This window comes from Scleropages formosus, chromosome 25 (assembly GCF_900964775.1).
Source record: "Scleropages formosus chromosome 25, fSclFor1.1, whole genome shotgun sequence".
Classification (NCBI taxonomy): domain Eukaryota; kingdom Metazoa; phylum Chordata; class Actinopteri; order Osteoglossiformes; family Osteoglossidae; genus Scleropages; species Scleropages formosus.
The window spans coordinates 12,723,904-12,741,440 of NC_041830.1; the positions used below are offsets into that span (position 1 = coordinate 12,723,904).

Sequence of the window (17,537 nt, forward strand, 5' to 3'; positions counted from 1 at the left end):
AATATTTTAAATAAAAAAACCAGACAGTGGAATGTTTTATGAAATTCTGCGCTTTGCAGTTGGTCTCAAACCCCAGGAACTGTACCGCTGATTTCACAAGCTCTTATTTCTCGGCGGTATAAGCATAATGTTGCACACATGCAAAACCCCTTTGTCAGCCATCAAGTGTAAAAGAGCAAAAAGCTTTCAGCTGGAAAGACAGATGGTTGTTCACCTACACAGATCAGATAACAGAACTGGGAAGGAAAAAAAAAAAAAAAAACCCATGATTCTCAATTTCAGAACTGGACAATTTAGTTGAACCCTCAGCATTGTCAAGTTTCAGAATCAATTCACATGTTACCTCCACAACAACAAGCTCTTTGGAAGGGTTCCACGAATGGAGCCTTTACTGAGCACAACCCACAAATCGCAGTGCCTGAACTCTGTCAAACGTTAATGGAACTATGTGTTACAGTCAGATGAGAGCAAAGTTGAACATTTCGAATGAGCACACACCAATTGGCATGTTTGCAAACAAAAGGACTGCATAAAAGGAAAAGGACTTGATACCTGATACCCACTGTAAAATATGGTGGTGGAACTTTGGGGCTGTTTTGCTGCTGCTGGTCCAGGGGCTCTTGTAAAGATCAACAGCATAATGAATTCAACTAAGTGCCTGGACACTTTAGGCAGAGACCTGGCCACAGATGGACTTTTAAACAAGATAATTAATCCAAACATACATTCAAATCAACACAAACGGTTTCCGGGACACATATCGATGTTTTGCAATGGCTGTCTCATTCCCCAGATTTAAACCGTTCTGAAAACCTGAGTCTGAACTGAAGAGAGCGGTCCACAAGCTCAGACCTAAGACTATCAAGGGTATTGAGATGTTCTGAATAGAGGAGCGCTCCAAGATTCCTCCAAAAATGGGCTCTAGCCTTGTCAGACATCACAGGATGAGGCACAGAGCTGCTTTCCTCTGCAGAGGGAGAAACTTCACCAAATATCAATAGTGGGGACCAATTTCGAAACCTATGTTCCGCAGAGAGAGAAAAAAAAAAAAAAAAAAAAATTCATTAGTCAATGAAAACACCATCTTAAATGCATACTGCTTTCCCAAATGTTTGAGGCCAAAACAGGATTCATTGTATGCGTTACTTTATACATTCCTTTGTGCACAGTTTCATGAAGGGCGCCAATAATTCTTGTCGAATGCATGTCACATCTGAACACGACATAAGCAGAGGCAAAGAATAAAATTAAGAAAAAAATTAAATGCAGCAGTTCTCAGTTCATTGCCCAAATAGAACTGTAACGTATCGAATTTTAGCTCAAATTTAGACAATTTGTATTAGCACATCATACGGTCCTGCAAAATAGGCAGGCATCATAAAAAGGAAACACTGGTGGCTTTGCCATGTGATAGAAATGGCAAATAAACGCACTGACATCCAGAGAAAGAACTGAAATACCGACTCCACAAAAACTGTGGAGGCTGTTTGCGGTCTTTGGATGCAGACACCACATGGGGAAGCCAAGCCCACCAAGTCACATGATGCAAAACAACTTATGTTAGCTCTTTCTTTCTATACATAACTCTTGGGATAAAAACACCAGATGACTAGCATGGAATTATGGCAAATATGAAACTATACAACATGATGAATGCAACAGTAGCATTTAATGTATCAAAAACTGTAAAATGATTAACCAAAGTAAAAGTGCCCTGACCTAAAACAGGCGGACAATGCAAAATTAAATATGAAGCAAAAGAAGCGAAGTTTAAAACTCTCAGAGCTTTAATGTCGAGTGTTTTCTACGCTTGAGACGTGTCTACATTCTTTCTGTACTCTACTAGATTATCGCTGTAACCTTCCGTTCTGTTCCATCAGTAAAAAAAAAAAAAAAAAAAAAAAAAAAAAAAAAACTCTGCTTATTAAACCACTCGGATTAAACAAGCGCAGGGTTTGCTTTTTCATCCCTTTCTCGACTGGCCAGCACAACATAAATGTACATTTTTCCACACCAATTTCTGACATACATATCTTATGGCAGAACTTGAGGACCCATTTGCTCAATGAGCCGCACGGCCACTTAGCCTGTAAATGAAACATTGGACTCTTGACTGATAAGTTCTTTGACTTCCAGAGGCAGCGTGTCAAACAGATGTTCCTCAACACTGAGACCGTTTCTGTGGAGGAGACGACATTGGCCCAGCGTCGGGGGGAGCCGATCCAGACAGTTCCCCTTGAGCTCCAGCTGCGTGAGCAGCGACAACTGGCTTATTTTCTCAGGGACTGACGATATGGAGTTGTGCCCGAGAAACAGCATCCTCAGCTTGATGCATTTGAACAGCTGCTTGGGAAGAACCTCCACCTTATTGCCAGAGATGGAGAAATACTGGAGGTTCTGCAGAAACCCGATATCAGTCGGGATCACTACGATGGAGTTATGACTCAAGTCCAGGTGCCGTAGCTTCGGGAGCTGGAAGAGCTGCGGGGGCACAGTCTCGAGTTTGTTGTGTGAAAGGTAGAGCATCTCCAGGCTCTTGACCATATTTATGGATGGTGGAATGGCTGTGATCTTGTTATGCCACAGTTTGAGGCACATGAGCCTCTTAAGGTACTGGAAACTGATGACCTCTTCGATGGTGCGGATGCAGTTGGATTTCAGGTCCAGCTCCTGCAGGCTAGTCAGGCTGAAGATGGCATGAGGGATTCTCTCCAGCTCACAGTTGTGCAGTTCTAGCTCTGTTAGATTCAGCATCTTCTTCAAACTGTTGAGTACCAGCAGCTTAGTACCATCATTATGCACCACCAGTTTGGTGAGATGCGGTGACAAATCTGTTATGTTTGTTGGGATCTTGGTAAGGTTGCTCTTTAGATATAAGATTTTTAGGTTCCTCAAGTCTCGAAGAGACTCTAGAGTGATCATTTTGTTATTCTCGGAGTTGAGGTTGCCAACTAAATACAGTTCCTTCAGATTCTTCAACAGATAAACCCAAGTGGGAATCTCGGCAACGTCTGTAAACTTGACATGAAGGCACCGCAGGTGGTCTCGGAGGAAACTGAATGCTGTCTGCTCCACCTTAGCGGGACAGTGGCAGAAGTGCAGCTCTCGGAGGTTGGTCATTTGGGAAATTTTTGCCTTTATTCTGACTTCTGGGATGAGTTCCAGTTTTAAGACCTCCAGGTCAGTGAGGTCAAAAACCGCATCAGGCAGTCCAGACAGCATGAAGAGATGGAGCTCCAGCTTGTCTTGAGCATTGCGGGAGACATGTTGACGGAGCTTCTCGAGGGTCCATTCATGGTTTAGACTGATCTCCCTCAGCTTGTTCTCGCTGACCTCAGACAGGAAAACCCCAAACCGTTTTGAGTACAATTGGTCATATTGGTCAACCATGTGCAAGAGGAAAGCAAAATCATTCTTGACATCAGGAATGTCACTGAAACTGCTCTCTTCTCTGACCTTCTCGAAAGAATACTCCTTCAGAGGCCTCCTGAACAGCCAGTAGAGGGTGTACAAACACACAAGGCCATAGATGCAAAGGAGGACCATGTAGCTGATAAGCAACTTGGCCAACATGAATGCCATGTTGTGAGTACACTGGAATTTCACATACCCCGTTAAATGCTTGACATTGGGCTCACATATGTGGCAAAATTTAATAGCAGCAACAAACGTGGAGGTGTAGCACAAGATCAAGATGAACTTGACAGTTTTTATGATCGTCTGAATGACGTAAAGCCTGTAGATGAAGTCGCTGTCCTCTACATGAGTGCGGAATTTTCTCACCTTCTCGAAAAGGGCTTTGGCTTGCTCCCCATCTTTTTTGTCCAGGATGGTAATGCTTGGGACTTCAATCACTGGCCTTTCGGCTGAGAACTTCACCCCTATGTTTGGCAGCATAGGAGCGGTCGGGCTGGGGTTCTCTTCCTCGCTGCATGTCGAGACATGCTTGGGTAAAGCAGAAGCTCCAGTGCGCCTCTGCTTGTTCTCCTCAGAGTCCTCACAGGCTGTCTCAGACAGTGCCTTCGTGGTCCACGGCGATTCGAAACACCTCCCCAGAATAGATACAAAGTGCTCAATTTTTGAACTCGTCTTTGGGTATTTGAACCAGAAGTTGCTGCTAACCATCAGCACAATAGTGTGAATGAGGGCGAGATAGGGAAAGTACTTGGAATACCAGGGTAGGGCCACATGATAGCACATCTGGTTCACAAAGACGTACTGCTGAAAATCCAAATTTGTTCGGACTCCAGTCGGCTCAGGCTGCCCAGGTATCGTTCCCTCAGCGTGAGCAGGAGGTTGAGTTGCAAGACCCTGGCTGATGTCTGGCAGATCCTTAATGATTGGTGGCATTGTGCTGCTTGTGGCTTCTGAGTCCATCTCCAAAGGCGTGTGCGCAATGCAGGAATTTATATTTTTGCCATCCAAAATGGGAAGGCAAACCACCTGGTCTTTGGTCAACTGCATTGTTCCGGCAAATATTGCCAACATCAGCATGACCACCCCGATGTACTCCATGAAGACGTCCCACCATGGCTTCAATATTCGATACGTTGGCTGGATGTCATTCAGAGAGGCTACTTCTGTGAGGGTAAACATTCCTGCAATGGTAGAACACAAAAATATGAGCGGTCAAGCTGGCAAAGCAAACAGCAAAATGATCATTTAACAGACTGAAAAGATTCAATTACTTTTGAGGACAAAGAGTGCTAGAAAAGTAATAATGGTCTTATTGTGACTGGGGGGGAACCACCCTGACCTTACACTATATACACTACATTTTCTGCAGGTGTAATAATGGCCCTTCATCAGATTACATATAACTATCCCTCATTCAGAAGACCTATGAAAAAAAAGCCCAAAACTAATAACACTTGATGTCTTGATTAGATCATCCAGAGTGAATTTCCATTGTACATCAAGCCATTGTTAGAGAGCAAAGTACAGCCAAGGATAATGTTTTGCTACGCCTCAGGTTACACTGTTTTTGCGGTTACCTTTGCTAACCTTTAGCCACTATCGGTGTTTCAGAACTCGCCTTTCTAAAAAAAAAAAAAAAAAAAAAAAAAAAAAACTGCAGGTCTGCACAAAAGCACTCTCCTCAACACTGTCAGAGCGGAGAAACCTCATGAGCTAAATCATACTCTCAGCAAAATATTAAACTGAGGCAGAACCTGTATAAACCAATTAGGATCCTCAAAACCCTTGCATAAACTGAAAAAAATTGAAAACAGCAGAGTGAATGTGCTGTCTGAAAGACTTCTCTACAAACTTTAGTGAGCAACCCTTTGTATAATAATCCATTTTATTTTTTGTCAATTAAACTGTTAAAGTAATGCCATTATGCAGCAATTCAAAATGTAAGTTTTTTCTATCCTGCCATTTTTACCATTTATGTTAAGCCACATCACAAGTTTTAGTTTATCGATTTGGTTTAATTATCAAATCGATAAGCAGATATCCTTTCACAGTACTTAATTTTTAATATGCCATAAATGTTATGGATTTTTCCATAAATGGCAAAGTTGGGCCTGGCATATTTCCCAGTCATTGAAATATCTCAGCTTCAGGGGAGGGGAAAAAAAGCCTTCACAGTCATGTGCCAAACTTCAGAGATATTTTAACAAGTTCCTACCTGCCCAACTGATCTGCCTCTGGGGTACTATGGTACAGATCTCAAACTGCAGCTATTCTCAGTGGCTTTGATGCCATTTGATGAACCGTAAGGAGCTGCTATGTGGAGTTTAATAGGATCTGGCCTCTGTAACTCTAGACAGTGGGGAAGTGGAAAGCATGTGGCTTTATGACAAGCACCCATGTCTGGAGAAGGAATTCAGCCCTTTGCCTGAGTTCCAGTAAAAATTAAGGGAAAAGGACAGTGCATGGTAAATAAACCTTGGGCAGACATCTGGATTCTACAAGGGCAACTGATTTATCTCCTTTTCCTCTAAATATGTTTTTTACTTGGTTGGGCACACACATCTCCAAAATGGCAACTTGTCAGATCAAAGATCAAAGTCTTCCACCATAAAAGCAAAAAAAAAAAAAAAAAAAAAAAAAAAAACACTTGTGACAAATTCATATTCATACATGTGTACATTTACAACATACCTATATATGCATATTTAAAGAAAAACATTTACATTATGGGTTGGTTATTTCTGCATTAAAACTTCTGGCACACTTTTCTCACCTTTATGCTCACACATCTGCTTAGTTAGCATGTCAAAGCAGGTTTCACACTCAAGGCAAGTAAAATACCAGAAGACACTTCAATAAATACCATCAAAAATAACTGGCTGCTATGTAGGCAGTCACTACAGCTGCTCTTCATGAAACGCCACATTACCCAGTAATGTACACCTGGTCCTATCTATCTAAAATTTGCCCCAGAGCATCATCTCATCCAACAACGCACACAAATCTACTAAATAAGCATATTTTTAATTTTTCTAAGGTTTTGAAAACATGTATCACCTTGGTGAATAAGGTGTGTGGGCTAATAACACTAGATAATGTTCACTGGAAGTCGCTTTGGAGAAAAGCATCTGCCTAATAAATAAATAGAAATATGTAACTTCTATAAGACACCTTCAGTCAATTGTTTCAAATTTGTAACAGAGGACCTCTTGACTTCGGCAACACAACAGGAAAGTGTTACCCAAAACAAAGTAGTGCAAAAGCAACTCATGTGAACAAAAATGTGTGATTACATGTTTCTTACCAACAGTTGATGGGAAAACAAAAACCTTTAGATTCCTAGGCCACACGAAAATTTAGGAATGAGCACAACATCAACATTTGTTGATGCCAGTGAAAGAGGCCAGCACTGTCCCAGCGGTCCTGTTGTTTCATAAATATGACACTCTGGATATTTGGGACTAACGCAGCCACAAGATGAGATCCCGGCACTTTCCCACTGGATGGATTCCAGCGTGGTGGATGTTCCACTAATGTTTTGATGACAGGAGACACGGAAACTGAATTACGTGGAAAAAACGACTGTCTTGGTTATAATGTGAGCCAAAAAAAGTGTTTTACTGACTGCTTAATACGATGGTAAGGAAGAGCAGCTGAGGTTTGGCCAAAAAAAATTGCAGATTTCCTAGTCTTCTAATGTGCACATGGAATATCAGCTCAGTTTTCAAGTGGAGATTTATCAAGGCATGTTCAGGATGTGTTCTATGGCTTTTTGAAAAGTACAAGGATACCATACTTGGAATTGTTCCTTCACCATATTCGGGACAAAAAAAAAATGTTTTTCTATGACAGCACCCAAGGAATTCAGAGGCACTGGTATCAGCAAACAAGAGGTTTTACTACTTCAAAACAGTGTTCTTCACCTGGATCCACTGGGGACAGCTAATTGTGCAGTGGTTACAGCTACCGCCTTTGGACCCAAAGGTTGCACGTGTCAATTCTACATCCAGCTGCTGTACCACTGAACAAGGTACCTACCTTAAATTACTCTAGTAAAATTACCCTGGTGTATAAATGGCTAAGTCATTGTAAGTCACTTTGGAGAAAAGCATCACCTAAACAAATAAATGTACATGTTTTGAAACCAAGAACTAATAGTGCCATAGTAATATATACCCATTTTAAACCCATAATGCAGCAACCGTCTTCTAGGGCAGCCCGAGGAGTGCTTTTTCATCAGCTGGTTTAGGGACTAACTCCCATGGGCCTTTGCAACTGCCAAGCTGTAATCCAAGACCTGCAAGCGGCAGCACTGCCGCTCTCAATCAAACCTGCAGGAGCAGCAGGAATTCTTTGCAGATGAGAAGGGCAACAGAACTGTCCCATAAACCCCACCAGCACGTGAACATAACAGGTCCAAAAGACGAAAGGTCTTGTTCTGACACTGCACTTTTGTCATCATCTATACACAAACATCTATATAGTGGCAGAGTGGTTCCAACATCTTCATACAAAGTCAACATAAATTGTTGACATCTTGAATCTGAAGGACGCCAGGATTAAAGAGGGGGATTAAGCTAACGCACCTGAAGAGGGACCGCTGAAGTGAAGAAGAATGTCCAGAACATTCCACCGTGCATTACAAGGGCTTTCAAAACATTAAAGAGAAGCAGGTGGCAGGACCTTGGATTTCGTGTCATCTGGGGTTAACGGTTTAAAGTGGAAAACTTTGAACTGTGGCGTTGACTCAAAGTCTACATGACACATAAATCATATCAGAGACACTGGAAAAGTGGAACTCAACTTGCAGCTCATGCGCTCTCATTTATTTTTAGTTTAGGAGAATTTTAAAGTCGACGGCAGTTCGTTTTCTGGCATCTTCGAGCGTTCGCTCCGCTCAGGTTACCATCAATTTTAAGAACTGGCGATTAGGCCTCAAAGTGTGTCGCGAGGTCAACCGAGTCTTAACGTGGAAGGGAGAAGAAAAGAAAAGGCCGTCATCATCGTGTGATACCGCTAATATCCGGGTGCGACCTGATCAAACAGAGGAAAAGAGAGCCACTGCACATTGACTTTAAACCGCAGTATTGTACTGCGGTCCAAAAACACCTTTTGCTCCGTTTACTAGTTACAGCATCATTCAATACACCGAGCGGATCGTTAGGGGCATGAACACAGCGAGGTCATGAGAAGCGAGACCGTACTTACTGCACCACCTGAGGAGGATGTGGCACAGGCAGGGCGGTCGGACCTCACGGTCACAGCGCCGACAAGCTGCTCCTTCACAACAGGTGCGACCAAGGTGGTCCAGGAGAAGAACCAAGGTTCAGAGAGCAGCTCAGATGTGGCCCACAGCGTGACCGCGGTCCACACAGTGACAGTATCATCGGTATCGCCGAGACCAGAAGTGAAGCAAACCACGGCGACCCGGCCGAACGCAAAGGGTCAGGACCGCGTGCCGGGCTGGCGCGCGCGCGCGCCCGTTCCGCACCAGTCACACAGAGGACGTGAGTTCAATGGGAAGGCGCGAGCACGCGACCTGACACGACCGTCCCCCTGCGTGAATTACACCGTAACGCGGGTTTTCCCGCCGTGCCATGACAACAACGAGCTCCAAAACGGTGTACGTTCACGTTCCCTCTTCTTCGCGGCACGCAGGCTTTTCCATCAACGTCTCCAGCCTCAGCCTCCTGCTCCTCCGTCCGTCCGTCCGTGTCTCGCGCGAACGTCAAGGAGTCCAACGTTCGTTCCGAAGCGAAAACCGGCGTTTTCCGCCCGTCCCTCTACGTTCTTCACAACTCGCTCTTGTTTTCCTGCACAAACTGCGCAGCACACGATATTTTTTTTTATAAATAAAATGTATTACAACCGTCACCGTGGCTCTAAGTAAGGCTTAAGCAGCCTCGCGCGCGCTAGTAGGCAGGCTCCGCCGGTCTTCCCACAGCGCGCAGCTCGAGCGTCCGGTAAGAGGAACCGGTCTGTACCGGTTCATAGCGGTGCGCCGCACGAGCCGTGGCGTGGCGGGGATTACAGACGAGAATGAAACACGCACCTTCGGTCCGCGCACACTCAGCCCTCCGCGTGCCGCCGTCTCCGCATCGTTCTCGCGCCGCGCTCTCCGGTGGGTGGCGGTTGCAGGCAAACAGGAAGTGGCGCGAGGCGCTCTTAGCGAACTTTACGTGCGGTGCAGCCCACGGGTTTACCTGCCGCGAGCCGAGGGTTGTGGGATCACGCGGGGTGCGCGCGGCTGCACCTCAGGCTCAGAGGCCCATCTTGGGTCTTGCGTGACAGTTTCCCTCACGACTCCTAGTTTTCTTTTTTTTTAATTTTTGTTGTCTTTAAATCAGGTGACCGCACGAAAGAGGGCCACATCCACAGCAGGCAAAGCCGACATCGCGCGTGGATGTTTTCCGGGCCAGTCGTTCTATTAAAGGTGTCCACTAGGGGCGAAGGGCCCCAACAGGAGCGACCGCCAGGTGCAACCGACCTGAGAGTGGTGTGACGTCACCGCAACGTCGGCGTCACTAATGACGAGCTGCGCGTCGCCACTGACGGCACACGAGCGCCTGTTGTCCCTGATACGGCGTTAAGGGATGGCATTGTATGTGCGCGCGCGCGAGCCTCGTGCCTCCACACGCTACAGGGCGGATGTCACCCTCCGCAGACAATCCCTACATCATAAAGTACGTAGACGGGGCTTTAAAAGAGCCACGACAACAGACCGGAAGCAGACGTTTAGTTTTTAATTTGCTTGCGTTGTGGAGCTACATTCATTCTTTCTGGACGCATGTACTGTAATTGACCCCTTTGGCAATGGGAATTTGACTGCACTAAAAAGGGAAACCTGTCATGTTGCTTATATTAAACCACATTTGGCAAAGCGCTGCCTTGTAAGCCATGCAACGGATCCCTGAACTGTTAATGGTGATGATGCCTGTTGTTGATCTTGGTTTATTTAGCTCAAATCTTTGTCCAGAGTAAATAATGCTGTCAGGTTACTGCAACACTGGTTTACTCACAGTGTTTTACCCAGGGGGATGCGGTGGTGCAGCGGCCTTGGCTGGGTCCTGCTCTCAGATGGGTCTGGGGTTTGAGTCCTGGTGGAGGTACCTTGCGATGGACTGGCGTCCCGTCCTGGGTGTGTCCCCTCCCCCTCCCCCTCCAGCCATATGCCTTGCGTTGCTGGGTTAGGCTCCGGTTTGCCGTGACCCTGCTTGGGACAAGCGATTTCAGTGTGTGTGTGTTTTACCAGTTGTACAGCTGGGTGTTTTCTCATCAGTTCAAGGAAAGGATCTTCACCAAGGGTACTGCAGCAGGAGGACGATTTGAATGGGGGGGACCTTGATGTTGCTAGGCAACAACTGTAACAACCACACCTATCTGCCATGCCTGTGGTCCTTTAATGCATTATACAATAGAATAATTTATCATGCTGACCTATCCAATGTACATTTAGAACACCTGTCTTGTAGCCATGTGCCATAGATTTAAACAGAATACCTTTTAAAGGCATATATAGAGCCAGTGCCTTGCAACCTGAAGGTTCCTGCTGCGAATCCCTGCTCTTGGTATAATACCTCTGAGTACAGTACATTGCCCCAAATACTCCAGTAAAAACGAATCAACTGTCTAAGTGAGCATGTAACTTCTATAACATTGAAAGTTAAGCTTGGACAAAGGTGGCACAGTGAGTAGTGCTGCGGGGTGTGAGAAGACGTGGGTTCGATCCCCGCTCAGTCTGTGTGGAGTTCGCATGTTCTCCCTGTGTCCATGTGGGTTTACTCCAGGTACTCTGGTTTCCTCCCACAGTCCAAACCAAAGACATGCTGTTCAGGTTCCCCCATAGTGTGTGAGTGTCACGGAGGGAGTGTGTTCCACTGATGTATGGATGATTGACCAAGTGTAAGTAGTGTATCTAGCAGTGTAAGTAACCATGGTGAATAAGGTGTGTGGGCTAGTAACACTGCATTGTATCCACTGTAAGTTGCTTTGGAGGCAAGTGTCTGCTAAATGAATAAATGTAGATAAATTAATAATTGCAATAATATAATAACAGTATAGCTCCCCACAACAGAGTAGCCAAAGAAACACACAAATAATGTTGCTACTCCATCTATGTGTAGTTAACATAGAAATGGGTGGGAAAAATCTCTTTGAACAAAGGTATGAACTGAGAACCAATATTACTGTATAACAAAAGAACTGTTTTAAATATATATCGCCCTTTTTATCTGATGCAAAACACACTTTAAACTACACCCAGCTGACTCACATTGTGGTTAAGGTGCAAAAACTGGCACAGCATAATATTGTTGTGAGTAGAACGGTGTGCCCCATGGGCCGCTATCAGGAACACAAGACAAAGGGCCTGGTGCCCCCCCCCCCCCCCCAAGCCATGCTGGGGCACCAGTAAACCTTCAAAAGCCACACAAAGGCTGCGGTGTGCAATCAGAAGTCATCAGCCTCCAACCTACAATGACAGGGCCTCAACCCTGGACCTACCCGTGTGCTGGTGTGTGTGTGTGAGGGAGTGCTCCTGCCAACTCTCACTTTGTTGCGTACAGGTTTCAGCCAGTTTGAGCCAGATAGTCTGTAGCAAAAAGCTAACCTCAGCTCAACTCCTGTGAACGTGAGGAAGTGAAAAACTAACAAGTCATTGTGAAGGAACCCCTGCAGCACCGATGCTGTAAGATCTGCTACCTCTTTACCTCGACTGGGACGAAGTAACTGGCTTTTGACATTACATTTAAACACTTAAAAGTTGTGGCTGTTACACGCATGAGTGATTCGTAGTAAAAGAAAAGCAATGCGATAAATGCTGGGGAGGCAGAGATCAGCCAGTCAATCTCCCTGCAAAAAGAAACCTTGCGCAGTGTGGTACATTTGCAGTGTGGTACATTTTGAAAGCGAATGTGGTTTTTGAAGCCAGCAGACACTGCCCTCATTCTAGAGACCAGTCAAACCTTTGCGCCATTGGTTTTCGTTGTGATTATTCACCTAGAATGAAAACAGACTGTAAGTTGTTTCCTGCAGTTCCATAAAATGCATCCTGAGCAAACAGAAAGCCTTCTCACAAATGGCTTCTTAGACAAACAAGTAATTACAGTGATTTGTTTATGTGAAGAGACTTCTCTGTTGGTTGGGCTTTAAACCCTTAATGGGAAATAAACATGCAACACAAACCCTTATTCATTTAGCTGATGCTTTTCTCCAAAGCGACTTACAAGGTTAAAGTACCTCTAATCCTTCACCCATTTATACAACTGGGCAATTTTTACTGGAGTAATTGAGGGTAAGTACCTTGCTCAAGGGTATTACATCTGGAAGGGGGAATTGAAGCTGTGACCCTTGGGTCTAAAGACAGCTGTGCTAACCACTATGCAACCAACTGTCCCTTTTAAAAAAAGAGCTCCTAGGCAGCAAAAACAAAGATAACGCAAACTTCATCTGGTTTCCCATTTGATTTTATTGTCTTTCTCGCGTTGACCTTTTAAGGGCAACAAAGCAGCGTCCTTTCTCTGTATTCTAAAGGATGGACAACTGGGAGAAGACGTTGCAGGAAGATATTGCATTCTCTTATCGCCAAATATGGCACGGTAATCCAGGAAGACCATCCCACGGTAAGGCTGCAAATGATAGTGAGTATAGTTCATGAGTCAGGATCCAACTGTTTCTGGAAAGTCCAAACTAATTATGTACTCCCAAGAGCTCTACTTAAAAGTAATTGTCATTGAAAGAGCTTCTGTCAGCCTTCGTGTTATTTATACTTTGTTTTAGAGAAGTTCCCATCTGTCCTTAAAATAGCTTTGTGTTGATCACTTTTGCTTAAAACTGAAATTTTGGATGACAGCAGGCTTTGTTCTTAAAAAAAAAAAACAAGAATCACTAAGTTCTATAGACCAGAATGAGCAAAACAAAAATAAATTTGTTCTGTGAAAGTCTTGACACATTGTTACGGTGGGATGTCTTCGTATAAAAAAAAAATATTTCTACTGTGTTCGGGGTGATAATATAGGCCCATGCAGGTCGCTGCCACAGCTAAAAACACTCTATAAGTTGGAGGAAGACATAAAAAAAACAGACACATAGGGAAGGAGAGAAAAAGGACAAAGTTGTACATGTTCCAGACAAATGGATCCGTTCGCCACCAATGTGAATGTTCACTAGGACATTACCATGTCTCCCTCTCTCCTGTTCCTTCTCACGCAGTACATACAGTAAGCGCCACCTAGGCTCCCGCTGACTTAATGCACGCAGGCGCATCCGGGTAACACGAAAGACAAATAGAAAATATACACAGAGCTCATTTCTGAGACCCATTAAGAGCGCCGCTGGAGTTCGGTTGTTCCGTAGGCCTCCCTTCTTTTTCATCTCTGTGGGTGTTTCCTGCTGCAGTCTGCGGTCACACTAACAGCCTCCATATCGGCTTTCAACAGCAGTGTTTGCGGTCAGTAAAGGAGTGCGCTCAGCAGCCGTACCGCAGGCCTCACGTCCTCCATGCCCGTGTGAAATATGACAGCCTCCCGAAGCCATACTCGCTAAACCCTCCCCTCGCTACTCGGCATTTCTGTTTCAGTAATAAAAAGCACAGAACCCGTGAGCAGTCGGTTTATGTGGGGTGGCACGGCGGCACAGAGGATGTGGGTTCAATCCTCAGCCTGAGTGGAGTTTGCATGTTCTCCCTATGGGGTGCTCTGGTTTCCTCCCACAGTCCAAAGACCTGCTGTTGAAGTTCACCCATAGTGTGTGAGTGACAGAGAGAGATTGTGTGTGTGAGTTCCACTGATGTATGGATGAGTGACCTGGTGTAAGTAGTGTATCTAGCAGTGTAGTCACCTTGGTGAATAAGGTGTGTGGGCTGGTAACACTATATAGAGTTCATTGGAAGTTGCTTTGGAGAAAAGAGTCTGCTAAATAAATTAATGTAATGTTCCTCATGTGCAGCGGAGATCAAATGTGATTTGTGTTTAATTCACGTCATGATCTCGGGGGGTCAAAAAACTAAATAACCGTTTAACATCACTATTTACTCATTTTTGTGGTTTTGGTTACTGGATGATCAGAATTCTAAAGAGGAAAAAAAGAATCAACTATCTATTAAATTAAAACCATAACCTATTAAGACATACAGTAAATACCATTTACAATTATGTATGCTATTAAAATGCTAATCAGATATGCCTGCAAACTCCAGGGTTTCAACTGATGGCTTATCCTACCACCTGAAATTACAGTAAAATAGCTTAACGGAAAACTGGTTGAAAGAAATGAAGGAAAAAACCCTTGAGGAGCTACTTCGATACGAAAGGAAGAACTGATAGCATAGTGGTTTGAGCTGCTGCCTCCAGCTCTCAAAGTTATAGGATTTAATCCTGCCTACTGCGGGCGTACCCTTGAGCAAGGTACTTACCCTAAATTGCTCCAGTGAAGGTTACTCAGCTGTATAAATGGGTGAAGAAAAAAGCGTCGGCCAAAAATAAATAAAATGGTAACTGCACCTGCATAACCGACTCAAATGACTCCCTTGTCCAGCTGTTGAAATACTGAAGAGGGTCTCTAAGTGTTATGAAATTTAACAAATAATCTAAAAAAATATGCTCAGGTCACCTCTCGAGAAAAGAAAGGCCAGCAATGGGTTACGTAGACGTCCACACTCTACTGAAATCGAAAATATGTTCGGTTTCGCCTCTATTAGTCTGAAAGTGCCATTGTGTGAAAAATCATCATCCAGTTTGAGTTCTTCAAGTTCCTCCACTAAAAGTACATTGTACCACACAACATACTGGCCTGCAAAACGACATCCTTTTGCAATAGCTGTTCAGTAAGCCGATGAAGGAAGCTCTTCATGTTGTTGCTAAAATAATGTGGGGTCATGTTGAAATGCGGGGGTTATGAACAACACCAAGAAGCTCCAGGACCTCTGAGTTTGGCTTCAGTGGACCATCTCGAGGGTCATTAACAAAAGCAAAGTACTGTTTTAGTTATTTTTATGACACTATTGTTTCTTTACCATTGAGACCACAGTGAGACATTTTGTCCCGTAGTATCCCACAGCACTTTACTGCGGGATTTTACAATGGCCCAGTTTAATTAGTCTAGACGAGGAGGAATGCGACCATAAACTTTCCCAGTAAAGTGAGACAATGGTACAGGAATAAGATAAGGTCGGTACACATCACTGAAAGTATTTTCCCATGAAAGTAATACTCCTGAAAGTGTGAAAGTGGCCAAAAAGAGTAATTTTGCCACTTTGGAGAAACATCTTAGTAGGGTTTTAGAGGAGTGTCTAATGTTGGGTTCTTGGAGAAGGTGCATCCTTTACATTTCATGGAGGGAAGGATCTTTTTTGTCATAAACACCTTCCCACTCATTTTAATCTGTGTCAGACGCTTTGCTTTTTGTCTTTTCTTCGTACGATGCTGGGCTTGGCTCATGTCAGCCCAACCATCCTTTGCTAGTTCACGTTGTTTGACTTCTGAAGCAACCAACCAAGTCCGTCAAGGCTTTTTAGCTTTAGTCTCGGGTGGTCACCTCAAGGTTTTATTTTGCCAATAAATGTAGGGCCACATGGGGGTTATTATCCTGACTGAATCCAATGTAGCTTCCTTTCTAGAACATTGAGGTCTAGGCTCTAGGACCAAAGCTGGACATCCACAATGGATAGGGGTTAGGGCTGGAATATTAAAGCAAACATCCCACATACTGGTTTATTTGGACTTGCAGTTAATTCCTCTTCCTTAGAAAACAGTTTGCATTTCTTAAGTAGCATATTTACGTAGAAAAAAATGGCAGGAATACGAGGTGAACAGTGTAAACAAGGTCTGCGGTGGTGTAACGGTAGCTGTTTCTTATAAATGATGCAATATCCTCACCCTCGGAGCAACAGTATCGCACATGAACTTCCTCGCCGCCCCTCATTTAACATTTTGACACGTGATGCAGTCAGTCAGCATTAATTCATTAACAACAGACTACCCGAGAATAAGAAACAAAATACATAGCGGAGTATCAGTCATTTGTAGGAGTCACAGCTAAGCGTGTACAGCGCATTTGTAACACGTTAACCATCCCGAACGTTCTCGTCGTTTGAAACTGTGTCACTTCTCACTTCCACACACAGAAAAAATGTGACCGTTATTTACAAATGGAGATAGTAGCAACATTAAGAAAAATCCATTTTTACCAAGGATTATTAAATTAAATTTAATGATCCTTATAAAATGATAGATCTTTTCTTAACGTCTAGTACCGACATCTATAACTTTATAGATGTTCCCCTGTTATGCTTATGGAGTCATATGTAATTTATCACTTGCTCTCAAGGAGGTCCAAAGCAGCTGAAATAACCATATCCATTCATGCAATGTTTAAATTATTTTATTGCCAGTTTTGGAATCAATAGTTCTTAAACTAGTTCATAACCAATTTAAAAAAAAAAAAAAAAAAAGTATTAAAACTTTTATACAGCAAGTTTTACTGTACTTAAAAAGCCTTATATTAATTATAAAACGTGAAATATTAAACATAAATAGTGCAACAAAAATTTTAAATGCACTGCACATATTTAAAAATACTGCTGAATGATTGTCCCTGGGGTTTAAAAATATTGCCACTAGACATCCACTGCACACCTGCCACAAGTACTGGTGTTTTTAATGGCACAGGTGAGATACATACCAGGATATATAACTCCAGTCTAAGTGACACCTATACAATGACAATGCTTCATACTCTTACAATTAATACTGCTTGTCTTGGCATGATAGAAATATATCTTCATATTTGGGATCCCATGTTTTCTCATTTACTGAGAAACAGCAACTTTACTCCTGAAAGCATGCATCGTTTGCAATAATCATGCACAAGGTGTAACAATTGCTAAGGAAACCAGAGTTGTGATCAACAATTTTATAAGCCTGGATGATTTTCACAATGCTTTACCATAAAGTGAAAACTGTGTAAAATCATACGGTAAAACAGTGCAAGAACTAAATGCGTGTTTTCCCGTGTAGTATTAAGGGATGACCTTCTCTTTTTCTCCTCCACCGGCAAACCACTGATGTACAGTAATTCCATCGGGTTTAAAGTCTGAGTTCGACTTAACTGTGTTTCACTGCTTT

General features: G+C 43.6%; 1 protein-coding gene across 3 annotated transcripts; it reads right to left on the reverse strand.

Annotated features, from left to right (window-relative positions):
- Positions 1-1,892: 1,892 nt before the first annotated feature.
- lrrc8db (leucine rich repeat containing 8 VRAC subunit Db) lies at positions 1,893-10,193 on the reverse strand. 3 transcript variants are annotated; one of them, XM_018731328.2, is made up of 2 exons: positions 8,626-10,193; positions 1,893-4,598 (listed from the first exon to the last, which is right to left on the reverse strand). In XM_018731328.2, exon 2 carries the CDS (start codon positions 4,594-4,596, stop codon positions 2,083-2,085), a length of 2,514 nt encoding a protein of 837 aa, XP_018586844.1. In that variant the 5' UTR covers positions 4,597-4,598; positions 8,626-10,193; the 3' UTR covers positions 1,893-2,082. The 3 variants fall into 3 exon arrangements, with proteins under 3 accessions (XP_018586844.1, XP_018586845.1, XP_018586846.1); XM_018731329.2 differs by having other exon boundaries at positions 8,004-10,193; XM_018731330.2 differs by having other exon boundaries at positions 1,894-4,598; positions 9,470-10,193.
- Between the last annotated feature and the right edge of the window lie 7,344 nt (positions 10,194-17,537).